This window comes from Electrona antarctica (assembly GCF_951216825.1).
Source record: "Electrona antarctica genome assembly, contig: scaffold_458, whole genome shotgun sequence".
NCBI classification, from domain to species: domain Eukaryota; kingdom Metazoa; phylum Chordata; class Actinopteri; order Myctophiformes; family Myctophidae; genus Electrona; species Electrona antarctica.
In genome coordinates this window covers 1-19,522 of record NW_027637650.1, presented here as the reverse complement: position 1 = coordinate 19,522, position 19,522 = coordinate 1, and the positions used below count along the sequence as shown (strand labels likewise).

At 43.4% G+C, this 19,522-nt stretch overlaps 1 protein-coding gene across 1 annotated transcript; it reads left to right on the top strand.

Moving 5' to 3' along the window:
• Nucleotides 1–548: 548 nt before the first annotated feature.
• Nucleotides 549–19,406, top strand: LOC306918746 (NLR family CARD domain-containing protein 3-like; the record flags this gene model as incomplete). The annotated part of the gene is made up of 7 exons (XM_079531613.1): nucleotides 549–764; nucleotides 3,873–3,992; nucleotides 8,182–8,301; nucleotides 12,457–12,576; nucleotides 13,584–13,645; nucleotides 15,974–17,792; nucleotides 19,236–19,406. Coding segments are annotated over exons 1-7 (2,618 nt in total), but the record flags the coding sequence as incomplete, so codon positions are not given.
• Between the last annotated feature and the right edge of the window lie 116 nt (nucleotides 19,407–19,522).

Below are 19,522 nucleotides of genomic sequence, written 5' to 3'. Positions count from 1 at the left end.
ATAAGTTGCTATGCTACTACTGCCACCAAGCCTGCATAGAAGACAATGGGGAACGCTCATCGGCACTCTGACGTCATCATCAAGATTAGCATAACACATAGCCGTTCTTATCTCCCGAGGGGCGTGTCATTCCCCCTTATCACTTATTTTTTTGTTTTGTTGTGATAATCATCCCTACTATAGAGTGTGCTGACCATATAAGGAGTTCCTCCCTGTCTCCAGTTAACCCCTGGGGGTCAAAAAACCTTAGGTTTCATTTTTGGCTAGGTGGCCCAGCCTTCATCCAATCAGGATAGAGAGGGGCCTTCCGCCAATCATGATCGAGCGGGGGCGGGCCTTGGTGTGTGTGTGCTGTTGGCCTGTTGCATGCCCACTGTAGAGCGTGGATGTGCACATCTGGTTACCGGGGTGTACCATGTGACTGTTTCCAAATCACTGAATGCTCCTTTAATAATAGACACTTTAGGTTAGGTAGATTTTAGGATTTGGGACGTTAGTATTTAAATAATAAATACCCTTCTTTGTGTTGTTCATCATAGATGTGTTAAAGTCTAGAAGATGAGTGACTCTGGGGACACCGTGGGGGAGGAGCCTCCAGCATCCAGACATGAAGACCAACCACCAGACACCGTGGGGGAGGAGCCTCCAGCATCCAGACATGAAGACCAACCACCAGACACCGTGGGGGAGGAGCCTCCATCATCCAGACATGAAGACCAACCACCAGACACCGTGGGGGAGGAGCCTCCAGCATCCAGAAAGCTGTAAGTTTTAACTCCAGCTTGGATGTCACACACTAGACAGAATGGTGGTTAACTGGTCACATCACTAGACAGAATGGTAACAGAGGAGACAGAAACAGTGTTGTTATTGTGGTGGTAACAGAGGAGACAGAAACAGTGTTGTTATTGTGGTGGTAACAGAGGAGACAGAAACAGTGTTGTTATTGTGGTGGTAACAGAGGAGACAGAAACAGTGTTGTTATTGTGGTGGTAACAGAGGAGACAGAAACAGTGTTGTTATTGTGATGATAACAGAGGACAGAAACAGTGTTGTTATTGTGATGATAACAGAGGAGACAGAAACAGTGTTGTTATTGTGATGGTAACAGAGGAGACAGAAACAGTGTTGTTATTGTGGTGGTAACAGAGGAGACAGAAACAGTGTTGTTATTGTGGTGGTAACAGAGGAGACAGAAACAGTGTTGTTATTGTGATGGTAACAGAGGAGACAGAAACAGTGTTGTTATTGTGATGGTAACAGAGGAGACAGAAACAGTGTTGTTATTGTGATGGTAACAGAGGAGACAGAAACAGTGTTATTGTGGTGGTAACAGTGGAGACAGAAACAGTGTTGTTATTGTGGTGGTAACAGAGGAGACAGAAACAGTGTTGTTATTGTGATGATAACAGAGGACAGAAACAGTGTTGTTATTGTGATGATAACAGAGGAGACAGAAACAGTGTTGTTATTGTGATGGTAACAGAGGAGACAGAAACAGTGTTGTTATTGTGATGGTAACAGAGGAGACAGAAACAGTGTTGTTATTGTGGTGGTAACAGAGGAGACAGAAACAGTGTTGTTGTTGTGATGATAACAGAGGAGACAGAAACAGTGTTATTGTGATGGTAACAGTGGAGACAGAAACAGTGTTATTGTGGTGGTAACAGAGGAGACAGAAACAGTGTTGTTATTGTGATGGTAACAGAGGAGACAGAAACAGTGTTGTTATTGTGGTGGTAACAGAGGAGACAGAAACAGTGTTGTTATTGTGATGGTAACAGAGGAGACAGAAACAGTGTTGTTATTGTGATGGTAACAGAGGAGACAGAAACAGTGTTGTTATTGTGATGGTAACAGAGGAGACAGAAACAGTGTTATTGTGGTGGTAACAGAGGAGACAGAAACAGTGTTGTTATTGTGATGGTAACAGAGGAGACAGAAACAGTGTTATTGTGGTGGTAACAGAGGAGACAGAAACAGTGTTGTTATTGTGGTGGTAACAGAGGAGACAGAAACAGTGTTGTTATTGTGGTGGTAACAGAGGAGACAGAAACAGTGTTGTTATTGTGATGGTAACAGAGGAGACAGAAACAGTGTTGTTATTGTGATGATAACAGAGGAGACAGAAACAGTGTTGTTATTGTGATGGTAACAGAGGAGACAGAAACAGTGTTGTTATTGTGGTGGTAACAGAGGAGACAGAAACAGTGTTGTTATTGTGATGGTAACAGAGGAGACAGAAACAGTGTTGTTATTGTGGTGGTAACAGAGGAGACAGAAACAGTGTTGTTATTGTGATGGTAACAGAGGAGACAGAAACAGTGTTGTTATTGTGATGGTAACAGAGGAGACAGAAACAGTGTTATTGTGGTGGTAACAGAGGAGACAGAACCAGTGTTGTTATTGTGATGGTAACAGAGGAGACAGAAACAGTGTTATTGTGGTGGTAACAGAGGAGACAGAAACAGTGTTGTTATTGTGGTGGTAACAGAGGAGACAGAAACAGTGTTGTTATTGTGGTGGTAACAGAGGAGACAGAAACAGTGTTGTTATTGTGGTGGTAACAGAGGAGACAGAAACAGTGTTGTTATTGTGATAACAGAGGAGACAGAAACAGTGTTGTTATTGTGATGGTAACAGAGGAGACAGAAACAGTGTTATTGTGGTGGTAACAGAGGAGACAGAAACAGTGTTGTTATTGTGGTGGTAACAGAGGAGACAGAAACAGTGTTGTTATTGTGGTGGTAACAGAGGAGACAGAAACAGTGTTGTTATTGTGATGGTAACAGAGGAGACAGAAACAGTGTTGTTATTGTGATGGTAACAGAGGAGACAGAAACAGTGTTGTTATTGTGATGGTAACAGAGGAGACAGAAACAGTGTTGTTATTGTGGTGGTAACAGAGGAGACAGAAACAGTGTTGTTATTGTGATGGTAACAGAGGAGACAGAAACAGTGTTGTTATTGTGGTGGTAACAGAGGAGACAGAAACAGTGTTGTTATTGTGATGGTAACAGAGGAGACAGAAACAGTGTTGTTATTGTGGTGGTAACAGAGGAGACAGAAACAGTGTTGTTATTGTGATGATAACAGAGGACAGAAACAGTGTTGTTATTGTGATGATAACAGAGGAGACAGAAACAGTGTTGTTATTGTGATGGTAACAGAGGAGACAGAAACAGTGTTGTTATTGTGGTGGTAACAGAGGAGACAGAAACAGTGTTGTTATTGTGGTGGTAACAGAGGAGACAGAAACAGTGTTGTTGTTGTGATGATAACAGAGGAGACAGAAACAGTGTTATTGTGATGGTAACAGTGGAGACAGAAACAGTGTTATTGTGGTGGTAACAGAGGAGACAGAAACAGTGTTGTTATTGTGGTGGTAACAGAGGAGACAGAAACAGTGTTGTTATTGTGATGATAACAGAGGAGACAGAAACAGTGTTGTTATTGTGATGATAACAGAGGAGACAGAAACAGTGTTGTTATTGTGGTGGTAACAGAGGAGACAGAAACAGTGTTGTTATTGTGATGATAACAGAGGAGACAGAAACAGTGTTGTTATTGTGATGGTAACAGAGGAGACAGAAACAGTGTTGTTATTGTGATGATAACAGAGGAGACAGAAACAGTGTTGTTATTGTGATGATAACAGAGGAGACAGAAACAGTGTTGTTATTGTGGTGGTAACAGAGGAGACAGAAACAGTGTTGTTATTGTGATGGTAAAAGAGGAGACAGAAACAGTGTTGTTATTGTGATGGTAACAGAGGAGACAGAAACAGTGTTGTTATTGTGATGATAACAGAGGAGACAGAAACAGTGTTGTTATTGTGATGATAACAGGGGTGACATAAACAATGATAACAGGGATGACAACCAGAGTCAGAGACCAGAGGCTCCAAGCAGCACAACGAGTGGCATCTACTCTCTCACTTCTACCGGACTCTCTTCAGACGTCAGTGATGAACCTGGACCTTCACGCTCAAAGTAAGATCATTTTAAACTCTAATCTTTTCGAGAATGAATAAAGGTTTCAATCAAAGGTCGGAGTCAGAATTGTTATAACGGTGATGACAGAAAAAAAGCTAAACAGAGAATACACACTGGCAGAATTCCTGAGCACTGTGACTGACACAAAACTAAGACAGTCCTTGACCAGGTACAGACTCTGTGAACACAGCCTTGCGATAGAGAAAGGCTGACACAGACAGACCCCGCTCCCATGACAAGACAGACTGCACCCACTGCACGCTCCCATGACAAGACAGACTGCACCCACTGCACGCTCCCATGACAAGACAGACTGCAGCCACTGCACGCTCCCATGACAAGACAGACTGCACCCACTGCACGCTCCCATGACAAGACAGACTGCACCCACTGCACGCTCCCATGGCAAGACAGACTGCACCCACTGCACGCTCCCATGACAAGACAGACTGCACCCACTGCACGCTCCCATGACAAGACAGACTGCACCCACTGCACGCTCCCATGGCAAGACAGACTGCACCCACTGCACGCTCCCATGACAAGACAGACTGCACCCACTGCAGGCTCCCATGACAAGACAGACTGCACCCACTGCACGCTCCCATGGCAAGACAGACTGCACCCACTGCACGCTCCCAAGACAAGACGGACTGCACCCACTGCACGCTCCCATGACAAGACAGACTGTGCACCCACTGCACGCTCCCATGACAAGACAGACTGCACCCACTGCACGCTCCCAAGACAAGACAGACTGCACCCACTGCACGCTCCCATGACAAGACAGACTGCACCCACTGCACGCTCCCATGACAAGACAGACTGCACCCACTGCACGCTCCCATGACAAGACAGACTGCACCCACTGCACGCTCCCATGACAAAACAGACTGCACCCACTGCACGCTCCCATGACAACAGAGGAGACAGAAACAGTGTTGTTATTGTGATGGTAACAGAGGAGACAGAAACAGTGTTGTTATTGTGATGATAACAGAGGAGACAGAAACAGTGTTGTTATTGTGGTGGTAACAGAGGAGACAGAAACAGTGTTGTTATTGTGATGGTAACAGAGGAGACAGAAACAGTGTTGTTATTGTGGTGGTAACAGAGGAGACAGAAACAGTGTTGTTATTGTGGTGGTAACAGAGGAGACAGAAACAGTGTTGTTATTGTGGTGGTAACAGAGGAGACAGAAACAGTGTTGTTATTGTGATGGTAACAGAGGAGACAGAAACAGTGTTGTTATTGTGGTGGTAACAGAGGAGACAGAAACAGTGTTGTTATTGTGGTGGTAACAGAGGAGACAGAAACAGTGTTGTTATTGTGATGGTAACAGAGGAGACAAACAGTGTTGTTATTGTGATGATAACAGAGGAGACAGAAACAGTGTTGTTATTGTGGTGGTAACAGGAGACAGAAACAGTGTTGTTATTGTGATGATAACAGAGGAGACAGAAACAGTGTTGTTATTGTGATGATAACAGAGGAGACAGAAACAGTGTTGTTATTGTGGTGGTAACAGGAGACAGAAACAGTGTTGTTATTGTGATGGTAACAGAGGAGACAGAAACAGTGTTGTTATTGTGATGGTAACAGAGGAGACAGAAACAGTGTTGTTATTGTGGTGGTAACAGAGGAGACAGAAACAGTGTTGTTATTGTGGTGGTAACAGAGGAGACAGAAACAGTGTTGTTATTGTGGTGGTAACAGAGGAGACAGAAACAGTGTTGTTATTGTGATGGTAACAGAGGAGACAGAAACAGTGTTGTTATTGTGGTGGTAACAGAGGAGACAGAAACAGTGTTGTTATTGTGGTGGTAACAGAGGAGACAGAAACAGTGTTGTTATTGTGATGGTAACAGAGGAGACAGAAACAGTGTTGTTATTGTGGTGGTAACAGAGGAGACAGAAACAGTGTTGTTATTGTGATGATAACAGAGGAGACAGAAACAGTGTTGTTATTGTGATGGTAACAGAGGAGACAGAAACAGTGTTGTTATTGTGGTGGTAACAGAGGAGACAGAAACAGTGTTGTTATTGTGGTGGTAACAGAGGAGACAGAAACAGTGTTGTTATTGTGATGGTAACAGAGGAGACAGAAACAGTGTTGTTATTGTGGTGGTAACAGAGGAGACAGAAACAGTGTTGTTATTGTGATGATAACAGAGGAGACAGAAACAGTGTTGTTATTGTGGTAACAGAGGAGACAGAAACAGTGTTGTTATTGTGATGATAACAGAGGAGACAGAAACAGTGTTGTTATTGTGATGATAACAGAGGAGACAGAAACAGTGTTGTTATTGTGATAACAGAGGAGACAGAAACAGTGTTGTTATTGTGGTGGTAACAGAGGAGACAGAAACAGTGTTGTTATTGTGATGATAACAGAGGAGACAGAAACAGTGTTGTTATTGTGATGATAACAGAGGAGACAGAAACAGTGTTGTTATTGTGATGGTAACAGAGGAGACAGAAACAGTGTTGTTATTGTGATGGTAACAGAGGAGACAGAAACAGTGTTGTTATTGTGGTGATAACAGAGGAGACAGAAACAGTGTTGTTATTGTGGTGGTAACAGAGGAGACAGAAACAGTGTTGTTATTGTGGTGATAACAGAGGAGACAGAAACAGTGTTGTTATTGTGGTGGTAACAGAGGAGACAGAAACAGTGTTGTTATTGTGATGATAACAGAGGAGACAGAAACAGTGTTGTTATTGTGATGGTAACAGAGGAGACAGAAACAGTGTTGTTATTGTGATGGTAACAGAGGAGACAGAAACAGTGTTGTTATTGTGATGGTAACAGAGGAGACAGAAACAGTGTTGTTATTGTGATGATAACAGAGGAGACAGAAACAGTGTTGTTATTGTGATGGTAACAGAGGAGACAGAAACAGTGTTGTTATTGTGGTGGTAACAGAGGAGACAGAAACAGTGTTGTTATTGTGATGGTAACAGAGGAGACAGAAACAGTGTTGTTATTGTGATGGTAACAGAGGAGAAAGAAACAATGTTGTTATTGTGATGGTAACAGAGGAGACAGAAACAGTGTTGTTATTGTGGTGGTAACAGAGGAGACAGAAACAGTGTTATTGTGATGGTAACAGAAGAGACAGAAACAGTGTTGTTATTGTGGTGATAACAGAGGAGACAGAAACAGTGTTGTTATTGTGATGGTAACAGAGGAGACAGAAACAGTGTTGTTATTGTGATGGTAACAGAGGAGACAGAAACAGTGTTGTTATTGTGGTGATAACAGAGGAGACAGAAACAGTGTTGTTATTGTGGTGGTAACAGAGGAGACAGAAACAGTGTTGTTATTGTGGTGATAACAGAGGAGACAGAAACAGTGTTGTTATTGTGGTGGTAACAGAGGAGACAGAAACAGTGTTGTTATTGTGATGATAACAGAGGAGACAGAAACAGTGTTGTTATTGTGATAACAGAGGAGACAGAAACAGTGTTGTTATTGTGATGATAACAGAGGAGACAGAAACAGTGTTGTTATTGTGATAACAGAGGAGACAGAAACAGTGTTGTTATTGTGATGGTAACAGAGGAGACAGAAACAGTGTTGTTATTGTGATGATAACAGAGGAGACAGAAACAGTGTTGTTATTGTGATAACAGAGGAGACAGAAACAGTGTTGTTATTGTGATGGTAACAGAGGAGACAGAAACAGTGTTGTTATTGTGATGATAACAGAGGAGACAGAAACAGTGTTGTTATTGTGATAACAGAGGAGACAGAAACAGTGTTGTTATTGTGATGATAACAGAGGAGACAGAAACAGTGTTGTTATTGTGATGATAACAGAGGAGACAGAAACAGTGTTGTTATTGTGATGGTAACAGAGGAGACAGAAACAGTGTTGTTATTGTGATGATAACAGAGGAGACAGAAACAGTGTTGTTATTGTGATGGTAACAGAGGAGACAGAAACAGTGTTGTTATTGTGATGGTAACAGAGGAGACAGAAACAGTGTTGTTATTGTGATGGTAACAGAGGAGACAGAAACAGTGTTGTTATTGTGATGATAACAGAGGAGACAGAAACAGTGTTGTTATTGTGATAACAGAGGAGACAGAAACAGTGTTGTTATTGTGATGATAACAGAGGAGACAGAAACAGTGTTGTTAATGTGATGATAACAGTGGTGACATAAACAATGATAACAGGGATGACAACCAGAGTCAGAGACCAGAGGCTCCAAGCAGCACAACGAGTGGCATCTACTCTCTCACTTCTACCGGACTCTCTTCAGACGTCAGTGATGAACCTGGACCTTCACGCTCAAAGTAAGATCATTTTAAACTCTAATCTTTTCGAGAATGAATAAAGGTTTCAATCAAAGGTCGGAGTCAGAATTGTTATAACGGTGTTGACAGAAAAAAAGCTAAACAGAGAATACACACTGGCAGAATTCCTGAGCACTGAGACTGACACAAAACTAAGACCGTCCTTGACCAGGTACAGACTCTGTGAACACAGCCTTGCGATAGAGAAAGGCTGACACAGACAGACCCCGCTCCCATGGCAAGACAGACTGCACCCACTGCACGCTCCCATGACAAGACAGACTGCACCCACTGCACGCTCCCATGACAAGACAGACTGCACCCACTGCACGCTCCCATGACAAGACAGACTGCACCCACTGCACGCTCCCATGACAAGACAGACTGCACCCACTGCACGCTCCCAAGACAAGACAGACTGCACCCACTGCACGCTCCCATGACAAGACAGACTGCACCCACTGCACGCTCCCATGACAAGACAGACTGCACCCACTGCACGCTCCCAAGACAAGACGGACTGCACCCACTGCACGCTCCCATGGCAAGACAGACTGCACCCACTGCACGCTCCCATGGCAAGACAGACTGCACCCACTGCACGCTCCCAAGACAAGACGGACTGCACCCACTGCACGCTCCCATGACAAGACAGACTGTGCACCCACTGCACGCTCCCATGACAAGACAGACTGCACCCACTGCACGCTCCCAAGACAAGACAGACTGCACCCACTGCACGCTCCCATGACAAGACAGACTGCACCCACTGCACGCTCCCATGACAAGACAGACTGCACCCACTGCACGCTCCCATGACAAGACAGACTGCACCCACTGCACGCTCCCATGACAAAACAGACTGCACCCACTGCACGCTCCCATGACAACAGAGGAGACAGAAACAGTGTTGTTATTGTGATGGTAACAGAGGAGACAGAAACAGTGTTGTTATTGTGATGATAACAGAGGAGACAGAAACAGTGTTGTTATTGTGGTGGTAACAGAGGAGACAGAAACAGTGTTGTTATTGTGATGGTAACAGAGGAGACAGAAACAGTGTTGTTATTGTGGTGGTAACAGAGGAGACAGAAACAGTGTTGTTATTGTGGTGGTAACAGAGGAGACAGAAACAGTGTTGTTATTGTGGTGGTAACAGAGGAGACAGAAACAGTGTTGTTATTGTGATGGTAACAGAGGAGACAGAAACAGTGTTGTTATTGTGGTGGTAACAGAGGAGACAGAAACAGTGTTGTTATTGTGGTGGTAACAGAGGAGACAGAAACAGTGTTGTTATTGTGATGGTAACAGAGGAGACAAACAGTGTTGTTATTGTGATGATAACAGAGGAGACAGAAACAGTGTTGTTATTGTGGTGGTAACAGGAGACAGAAACAGTGTTGTTATTGTGATGATAACAGAGGAGACAGAAACAGTGTTGTTATTGTGATGATAACAGAGGAGACAGAAACAGTGTTGTTATTGTGGTGGTAACAGGAGACAGAAACAGTGTTGTTATTGTGATGGTAACAGAGGAGACAGAAACAGTGTTGTTATTGTGATGGTAACAGAGGAGACAGAAACAGTGTTGTTATTGTGGTGGTAACAGAGGAGACAGAAACAGTGTTGTTATTGTGGTGGTAACAGAGGAGACAGAAACAGTGTTGTTATTGTGGTGGTAACAGAGGAGACAGAAACAGTGTTGTTATTGTGATGGTAACAGAGGAGACAGAAACAGTGTTGTTATTGTGGTGGTAACAGAGGAGACAGAAACAGTGTTGTTATTGTGGTGGTAACAGAGGAGACAGAAACAGTGTTGTTATTGTGATGGTAACAGAGGAGACAGAAACAGTGTTGTTATTGTGGTGGTAACAGAGGAGACAGAAACAGTGTTGTTATTGTGATGATAACAGAGGAGACAGAAACAGTGTTGTTATTGTGATGGTAACAGAGGAGACAGAAACAGTGTTGTTATTGTGGTGGTAACAGAGGAGACAGAAACAGTGTTGTTATTGTGGTGGTAACAGAGGAGACAGAAACAGTGTTGTTATTGTGATGGTAACAGAGGAGACAGAAACAGTGTTGTTATTGTGGTGGTAACAGAGGAGACAGAAACAGTGTTGTTATTGTGATGATAACAGAGGAGACAGAAACAGTGTTGTTATTGTGGTAACAGAGGAGACAGAAACAGTGTTGTTATTGTGATGATAACAGAGGAGACAGAAACAGTGTTGTTATTGTGATGATAACAGAGGAGACAGAAACAGTGTTGTTATTGTGATAACAGAGGAGACAGAAACAGTGTTGTTATTGTGGTGGTAACAGAGGAGACAGAAACAGTGTTGTTATTGTGATGATAACAGAGGAGACAGAAACAGTGTTGTTATTGTGATGATAACAGAGGAGACAGAAACAGTGTTGTTATTGTGATGGTAACAGAGGAGACAGAAACAGTGTTGTTATTGTGATGGTAACAGAGGAGACAGAAACAGTGTTGTTATTGTGGTGATAACAGAGGAGACAGAAACAGTGTTGTTATTGTGGTGGTAACAGAGGAGACAGAAACAGTGTTGTTATTGTGGTGATAACAGAGGAGACAGAAACAGTGTTGTTATTGTGGTGGTAACAGAGGAGACAGAAACAGTGTTGTTATTGTGATGATAACAGAGGAGACAGAAACAGTGTTGTTATTGTGATGGTAACAGAGGAGACAGAAACAGTGTTGTTATTGTGATGGTAACAGAGGAGACAGAAACAGTGTTGTTATTGTGATGGTAACAGAGGAGACAGAAACAGTGTTGTTATTGTGATGATAACAGAGGAGACAGAAACAGTGTTGTTATTGTGATGGTAACAGAGGAGACAGAAACAGTGTTGTTATTGTGGTGGTAACAGAGGAGACAGAAACAGTGTTGTTATTGTGATGGTAACAGAGGAGACAGAAACAGTGTTGTTATTGTGATGGTAACAGAGGAGAAAGAAACAATGTTGTTATTGTGATGGTAACAGAGGAGACAGAAACAGTGTTGTTATTGTGGTGGTAACAGAGGAGACAGAAACAGTGTTATTGTGATGGTAACAGAAGAGACAGAAACAGTGTTGTTATTGTGGTGATAACAGAGGAGACAGAAACAGTGTTGTTATTGTGATGGTAACAGAGGAGACAGAAACAGTGTTGTTATTGTGATGGTAACAGAGGAGACAGAAACAGTGTTGTTATTGTGGTGATAACAGAGGAGACAGAAACAGTGTTGTTATTGTGGTGGTAACAGAGGAGACAGAAACAGTGTTGTTATTGTGGTGATAACAGAGGAGACAGAAACAGTGTTGTTATTGTGGTGGTAACAGAGGAGACAGAAACAGTGTTGTTATTGTGATGATAACAGAGGAGACAGAAACAGTGTTGTTATTGTGATAACAGAGGAGACAGAAACAGTGTTGTTATTGTGATGATAACAGAGGAGACAGAAACAGTGTTGTTATTGTGATAACAGAGGAGACAGAAACAGTGTTGTTATTGTGATGGTAACAGAGGAGACAGAAACAGTGTTGTTATTGTGATGATAACAGAGGAGACAGAAACAGTGTTGTTATTGTGATAACAGAGGAGACCGAAACAGTGTTGTTATTGTGATGGTAACAGAGGAGACAGAAACAGTGTTGTTATTGTGATGATAACAGAGGAGACAGAAACAGTGTTGTTATTGTGATAACAGAGGAGACAGAAACAGTGTTGTTATTGTGATGATAACAGAGGAGACAGAAACAGTGTTGTTATTGTGATGATAACAGAGGAGACAGAAACAGTGTTGTTATTGTGATGGTAACAGAGGAGACAGAAACAGTGTTGTTATTGTGATGATAACAGAGGAGACAGAAACAGTGTTGTTATTGTGATGGTAACAGAGGAGACAGAAACAGTGTTGTTATTGTGATGGTAACAGAGGAGACAGAAACAGTGTTGTTATTGTGATGGTAACAGAGGAGACAGAAACAGTGTTGTTATTGTGATGATAACAGAGGAGACAGAAACAGTGTTGTTATTGTGATAACAGAGGAGACAGAAACAGTGTTGTTATTGTGATGATAACAGAGGAGACAGAAACAGTGTTGTTAATGTGATGATAACAGTGGTGACATAAACAATGATAACAGGGATGACAACCAGAGTCAGAGACCAGAGGCTCCAAGCAGCACAACGAGTGGCATCTACTCTCTCACTTCTACCGGACTCTCTTCAGACGTCAGTGATGAACCTGGACCTTCACGCTCAAAGTAAGATCATTTTAAACTCTAATCTTTTCGAGAATGAATAAAGGTTTCAATCAAAGGTCGGAGTCAGAATTGTTATAACGGTGTTGACAGAAAAAAAGCTAAACAGAGAATACACACTGGCAGAATTCCTGAGCACTGAGACTGACACAAAACTAAGACCGTCCTTGACCAGGTACAGACTCTGTGAACACAGCCTTGCGATAGAGAAAGGCTGACACAGACAGACCCCGCTCCCATGGCAAGACAGACTGCACCCACTGCACGCTCCCATGACAAGACAGACTGCACCCACTGCACGCTCCCATGACAAGACAGACTGCACCCACTGCACGCTCCCATGACAAGACAGACTGCACCCACTGCACGCTCCCATGACAAGACAGACTGCACCCACTGCACGCTCCCATGACAAGACAGACTGCACCCACTGCACGCTCCCATGGCAAGACAGACTGCACCCACTGCACGCTCCCATGACAAGACAGACTGCACCCACTGCACGCTCCCATGACAAGACAGACTGCACCCACTGCACGCTCCCATGACAAGACAGACTGCACCCACTGCACGCTCCCATGACAAGACAGACTGCACCCACTGCACGCTCCCATGACAAGACAGACTGCACCCACTGCACGCTCCCATGACAAGACAGACTGCACCCACTGCACGCTCCCATGACAAGACAGACTGCACCCACTGCACACAGACTGTGGTGGAAACAGAGCTACACTTAACACTTTTCATGCCGGGGAATTTTTCAGGAATAAGGTCCTAGAGTGCCACCTACTAGTCACCTACTAGTACTCAACTAGTCTGTTACCGTCCATCACTAGTTACTAGCGTCATGCTTGTGTATGTGTGTGTGTGTGTGTGTGTGTGTGTGTGTGTGTGTGTGTGTGTGTGTGTGTGTGTGTGTGTGTGTGTGTGTGTGTGTGTGTGTGTGTGTGTGTGTGTGTGTGTGTGTGTGTGTGTGTGTGTGTGTCTCTCTCTCTCTCTCTCCACAGAGAGGGGACTGAGGGTCCATCCAGGGGTTCAGTGTGTGACCGTCCCTCCAGCATTCTACCAAGTAAAGCCTGAGATATTCATTAATTTATGACATGATGTAAATAATATCTATATATACAAGTGAGAAGTTGTATCCAACCCAGGAAAAGGGACCCAAAGTCACACACTGCATACATCACTGACACACTGCAACACACTACACTCACACGGCAGTGACGTCACACACTTACCCTCCGCGTCGTTCGGCCGCTATCTCCTCATATCGCGCCGAACGCCGACCCTCAACACCACCCGCGGAACATTACTCATTGCACTGACACCAACGTTGCCTCCCTTCCACACCCACGCCGGCATTGTATCTCTTCACAACAAACAATATCTCCCCAAGCACCCACACCTCCGCACGCACACACTCACATGTTGCCAGGTCTATGAAAACATCCCAGAAAAAATGCCATTCAACACGCTACTTACAACTCGCTTACAATTCGCGTACCTGGCAACACTGCATCCCGTGATTCCCCTCTTTTCATTGGCTGCGCCGCCAACATTGTTGCCACGTCTATGTAAACAAGGCCGCAAACCCTGACTTCCTACAGCCTACAGCCTATACTTACACACACTACCACTCGCTTACAATACGTGGACCTGGCAACACTACATCACCCCTTCCCAATGGCTCAAAACCCCACCACGTGACCCACGTGTTTTTCGTGTTACCTTTCACACTTCCGGAAACACTACCGGAAGTTACACAGTACACACACACACACACTCGCACACACACACACACACACACACACACACACACACACACACACACACACACACACACACACACACACACACACACACACACACACACACACACACACACACACACACACACACACACACAGTGTACAGCCTGCCGGAAACCAAAAGTAGAAGAAGAAGAACAACAACACAGGTTCTACACTGATTCTAACTTTGATGGAGAGCGCCGCGATTACATACACAGTTACAATAATGCAAACACGACCGCGTCGACACCTGGCGTGGTACAATCGGGACGAACCGAGGCGCATATATGGATAAGAACAACAACACCAACACTACACGCACACGTGCGCGCTGCAACAACGCGCTGCAACACAAAACAGCTGTGTACAACGCAGTGTCACTGCAGACACGTGTGTGTGTGTGTGTGGTGTGTGTGTGCGTGCGTGCGCGGGGGGGGGGGCCTCGCGATGCAGCTGAAATGGCACGCACACACACACACACACACGCCACAAAACGCTAATAATAATAATACAAAATAAGAACACTACACTAATAATAATAATAACAACAGTACAGATAACAGTACAGTACACATGAGTACAGTACAGTACAGAAATAAAGCTCACATCAGAATATTAATCCATGTAATAATAATAATAATAAAAAATAAGAACACAACACTAATAACAACTATAATATCAACAGTACAGAGAACAGTACAGTACAGTACATCAGCATATTAATCCATGTAATAATAATAATAATAATAATAATAAATAAGAACACAACACTAATACAGAGAACAGTACAGTACACATGAGTACAGTACAGTACAGTACAAAGACTTACAGTACAGTACAGTACAGTATACTGTTCCTGCACCTTGCCATGCTCTCTTTCAATAATAATAATAATAATACAAAATAAGAACACTACACTAATAACAACAATAATATCAACAGTACAGATAACAGTACAGTACACATGAGTACAGTACAGAAAGAAAGCTCACATCACAATATTAATCCATGTAATAATAATAATAATAAAAAATAAGAACACAACACTAATAACTATAATATCAACAGTACAGAGAACAGTACAGTACATCAGAATATTAATCCATGTAATAATAATAATAATAAAAAATAAGAACACTAATAACAACAGTACAGAGAACAGTACAGTACACATGAGTACAGTACAGTACAAAGACTTACAGTACAGCACAGTACAGTATACTGTTCCTGCGCCTTGCCATGCTCGCTACAATACACAAAACCAAACAGGGCCACTCAGCCAGCTTGGCAACTTTGCGCTTTCCAAGCAAATGCATAAATGAAAACATCATGGGTTGCCATTGCCTTCTTCCCATTTGTGACGCATCGCATGGCGCTAGGATGAGCGGGCCGAAGGCCCGCGAAATTCTAGTATTATACATGTAATTCATCATAGCTCACTAATTTAGTAAGTAAATAAATAGAGAATTAGATATACTAGTCAAATAGTTTATGTTGCCTTTTGAGTTGTTTCAGAGTCAGTGTTCAATTTACATTGTTTAGTTTAATAACATTGAATGGCTGTGTTCCAGAACATGGTTTAATAACATTGAACGGTTGTGTTCCAGAACATGTCAGAGACCCATATGTGATCGGTGTGATGAAGAGGATCGAAGGTCAGCGAGATGACATCACCGGACCAGTACCTGGAACCTCCTTCAACAGGAACTACACAACACTCTACCTCTTAAAGGGAGACAGTGAAGGGGTTAATCTGCAACATGAGGTGTGGCAGCTTGAGAAAGCGTCCAAGATGAGGAAGAGCCTCTTTGACCAGATGAAGTGCACTGAAGTCTTCAAGCGCTTGGCAGCCGGTGAGACAGACATCCAAAGAGTTCTGACGAAGGGCATCGCCGGCATTGGGAAAACCTTCTCCGTGTACAAGTTCACTCTGGACTGGGCGGGGGGCGTGGCCAATCAGCACATCGATCTCGTGATTCTGATGTCGTTCCGGGAGCTGAACCTGGTCCGAGAGACGCGGCACAGTCTTCTCTCACTGATCCATGACTTCCATCCAACGTTAAAGAAGGTCACAGCAGAGCAGCTCGCTGCCTGTAAGACTGTCTTCATCTTCGATGGTCTCGATGAAAGCAGGTTTCCGCTGAAATTCGAGAATATTGACATTGATTCTGACGTCTTCGACAACAATGACATCGTCTCTGATGTCACGGTGACATCATCGGTGGGCGTGCTGCTGACGAACCTCATCAAGGGGAATCTGCTCCCCTCGGCTCTCCTCTGGATAACCACCAGACCTGCGGCAGCCTATCGGATCCCTCCTCAATGCATTGACAGGGTGACAGAAGTACGAGGGTTCACAGACCCCCAGAAGGAGGAGTTCTTCAGGAAGAGGTTCAGTGATGACGAGGAGCTGGCCAGCAGGATCATCTCACACGTCAACAAAACAAAGAGCTTCCACATCCTGTGTCACATCCCACTCGTCTGCTGGATCGCTGCCACGGTTCTGGAGGTCCTGTTGAAGAGCGACGGGACAGGACAGCTGCCCACGACTCCCACTGAGATGTTCGCCCACTTCATTTTGGTCCAGATATGTAGGAAGAACCTTAAGTATGGTGAGAAAGGTGAGCTGAGTCAACAGCAGCTCATGGCGACCGACCGGGAGGGTCTTCTGAATCTGGGCAAGCTGGCGTTTCAGCATCTGAAGAAAGGCAGCGTCATGTTCTACCAAGAAGACCTGGAAGAGTGTGGTCTTGATGTGAACGACGCTGTGCTGTACTCGGGAGTGTGCACACAGATCTTCAAAAGAGAAAGTGTGATCTTCGAGAGGAAGGTCTACAGCTTTGTTCATCTGAGCATTCAGGAGTTCCTGGCTGCAGTTTACCTGATGCACTGTTTCACTGAGAGGAACACAGAGGTGCTGAAGACCTTCCTGGGAGAAGACTTCAGTCACATGTCCCTGGGTGACTTCCTGAAGAAAGCCATCCTTAAAGCCATGAAGAGTAAGAACGGCCACCTGGACCTCTTCATCCGCTTCCTTCATGGCCTCTCACTGCAGTCCAGCCAGAGTCTGTTAGGAGGCCTGCTGGGTCAGACAGAGAACAGTCCAGAGGAGATCCAGAGAGTCATCAACAACCTGAAGGAGATGAGCATTGAGGAGGATGATGCCTCCCCTGACAGATGTATCAACATCTTCCACTGTTTGATGGAGATGAAGGACGACTCAGTTCATCAGGAGATCCAACAGTTCCTGGAGTCAGAGGACAGATCTAAGACACAACTGTCTGAAACCCAATGTTCAGCTCTGGCTCACATGCTGCTGATGTCAGAGGAGGTTCTGGATGAGTTGGACCTGGACAAATACAATGCCACATCGGCATGGGGGAAAGAGAGACTGCTACCAGCTGTGAGGAACTGCAGAAAGGCTCGGTTAGTATTCATGGGGATTTGAACAACATGAAGGAGATCATACTAAAGCTGATCATCATCATACTAAAGCTGCAGTCAGTCAGCCAGTCAGCCAGTCAGTCAGTCAGTCACAACATGTTGACAATCAGTCATGCTGGCATTAAAGAGTCAACTAAACTCTTGACGTACTTTTAAATGTAAAACATTTTAACATTTATTCTTATTATGATTATAAAAATAACCTATAGTAATATTAGTAATATTAGGCTGTGGTGGAAAGTATAACTAAGTACCCAGTACTTACTAAAGTACAACATTCCAGGTACTTTAACTTTACTGAAGTACTTCTGATTTTCTATACTTTTACTTCTACTCCACTACATCTCAGAGGCAAATATTGTACTTTTACTCCACTACAATTTATTGAAAACTTTATTTACTTAATTTGGAGATTTTGATTATTATTACAAAACATACATTAACCACTTCAGCCCTATTTAAACTTTGTCTATTTGGAAAATATAGGCGATCTACAAGTGGCACATCGCAACACGTTTGTGAGCTTGTAGATCAGCTATTTTCAAAAGATTTGTAATACATTTTAGACATAAAACGGAATAGTCTGCATAATGAGTACTTGATGCCAACACTTATGTAAAACTACATTCTGAGAAGAAAATCCACTACAATTATTTGAACACTTTAGTTACTAGTTATGTTTTAGATTTGTATTACTAAACATAAATTAACCACTATACTCTATCCCTACCACTCTAGTCTATTTGATAATAGCCGATCTACAAGCTCGCAATGTGACGCGTTGTTCTACATACTGTAGCTCACGTTGATCTAGGAGATCACAGCGCGTCCTAATGCGACGCATTGTGAGCTTGTAGATCTGCTATTTTCGAAATGTTTTATACATTTTGAAAACTCTAAATTCTGCATTATGATTACTTTTACTTTAATACATTAAGTAGATTTTGAATCCCGGACTTGTAACAGAGTATTTATACATTGCAGTATTGATACTTTTACTTATAAGTAAACATTTGAGTAGCTTACCGTTTCCGCCGCTCAGGTTCAGTGAGGCTTATGGGTAATGTAGTGTGTGTGTGTGTGTGTGTGTGTGTGTGTGTGTGTGTGTGTGTGTGTGTGTGTGTGTGTGTGTGTGTGTGTGTGTGTGTGTGTGTGTGTGTGTGTGTGTGTGTGTGTGTGTGTGTGTGTGTGTGTGTGTGTGTGTGTGTGTGTGTGTGTGTGTGTGTCATCACAAATTAAGTTAAACATTTAACTTTATTAGATGTATCATTGTGGTAATTTCATTACCCATGCCTCCATAGTAGTAGTAGTAATATTTATAGTAATTGTAGTGTATATTACAGTGTTGTTATTGGCAGTGTGGTGCTGTATAAACTGATTGTTTTGTAATATTAACACATGTTCTATGTTAATGTGTAATTACAGACTTGGTGGCGTTGGCATCAATGAGGCATCATGTGAGGTTCTGGTGTCAGCTCTCAGCTCTAATCCATCCTATCTGGTTGAACTGGAGATGTCTACCAGGCTGGATGAAGATGCAGTGAAGAGGCTCTGTGATACAATGAAGAGCCCACACTGTATACTGAAGAGTCTGACGTCAGTATCTGTCTGTCTGTCTGTCTGTCTGTCTGTCTGTCTGTCTGTCTGTCTGTCTGTCTGTCTGTGTCTGTCTGTCTGTCTGTCTGTCTGTCTGTCTGTCTGTCTGGTCTGTC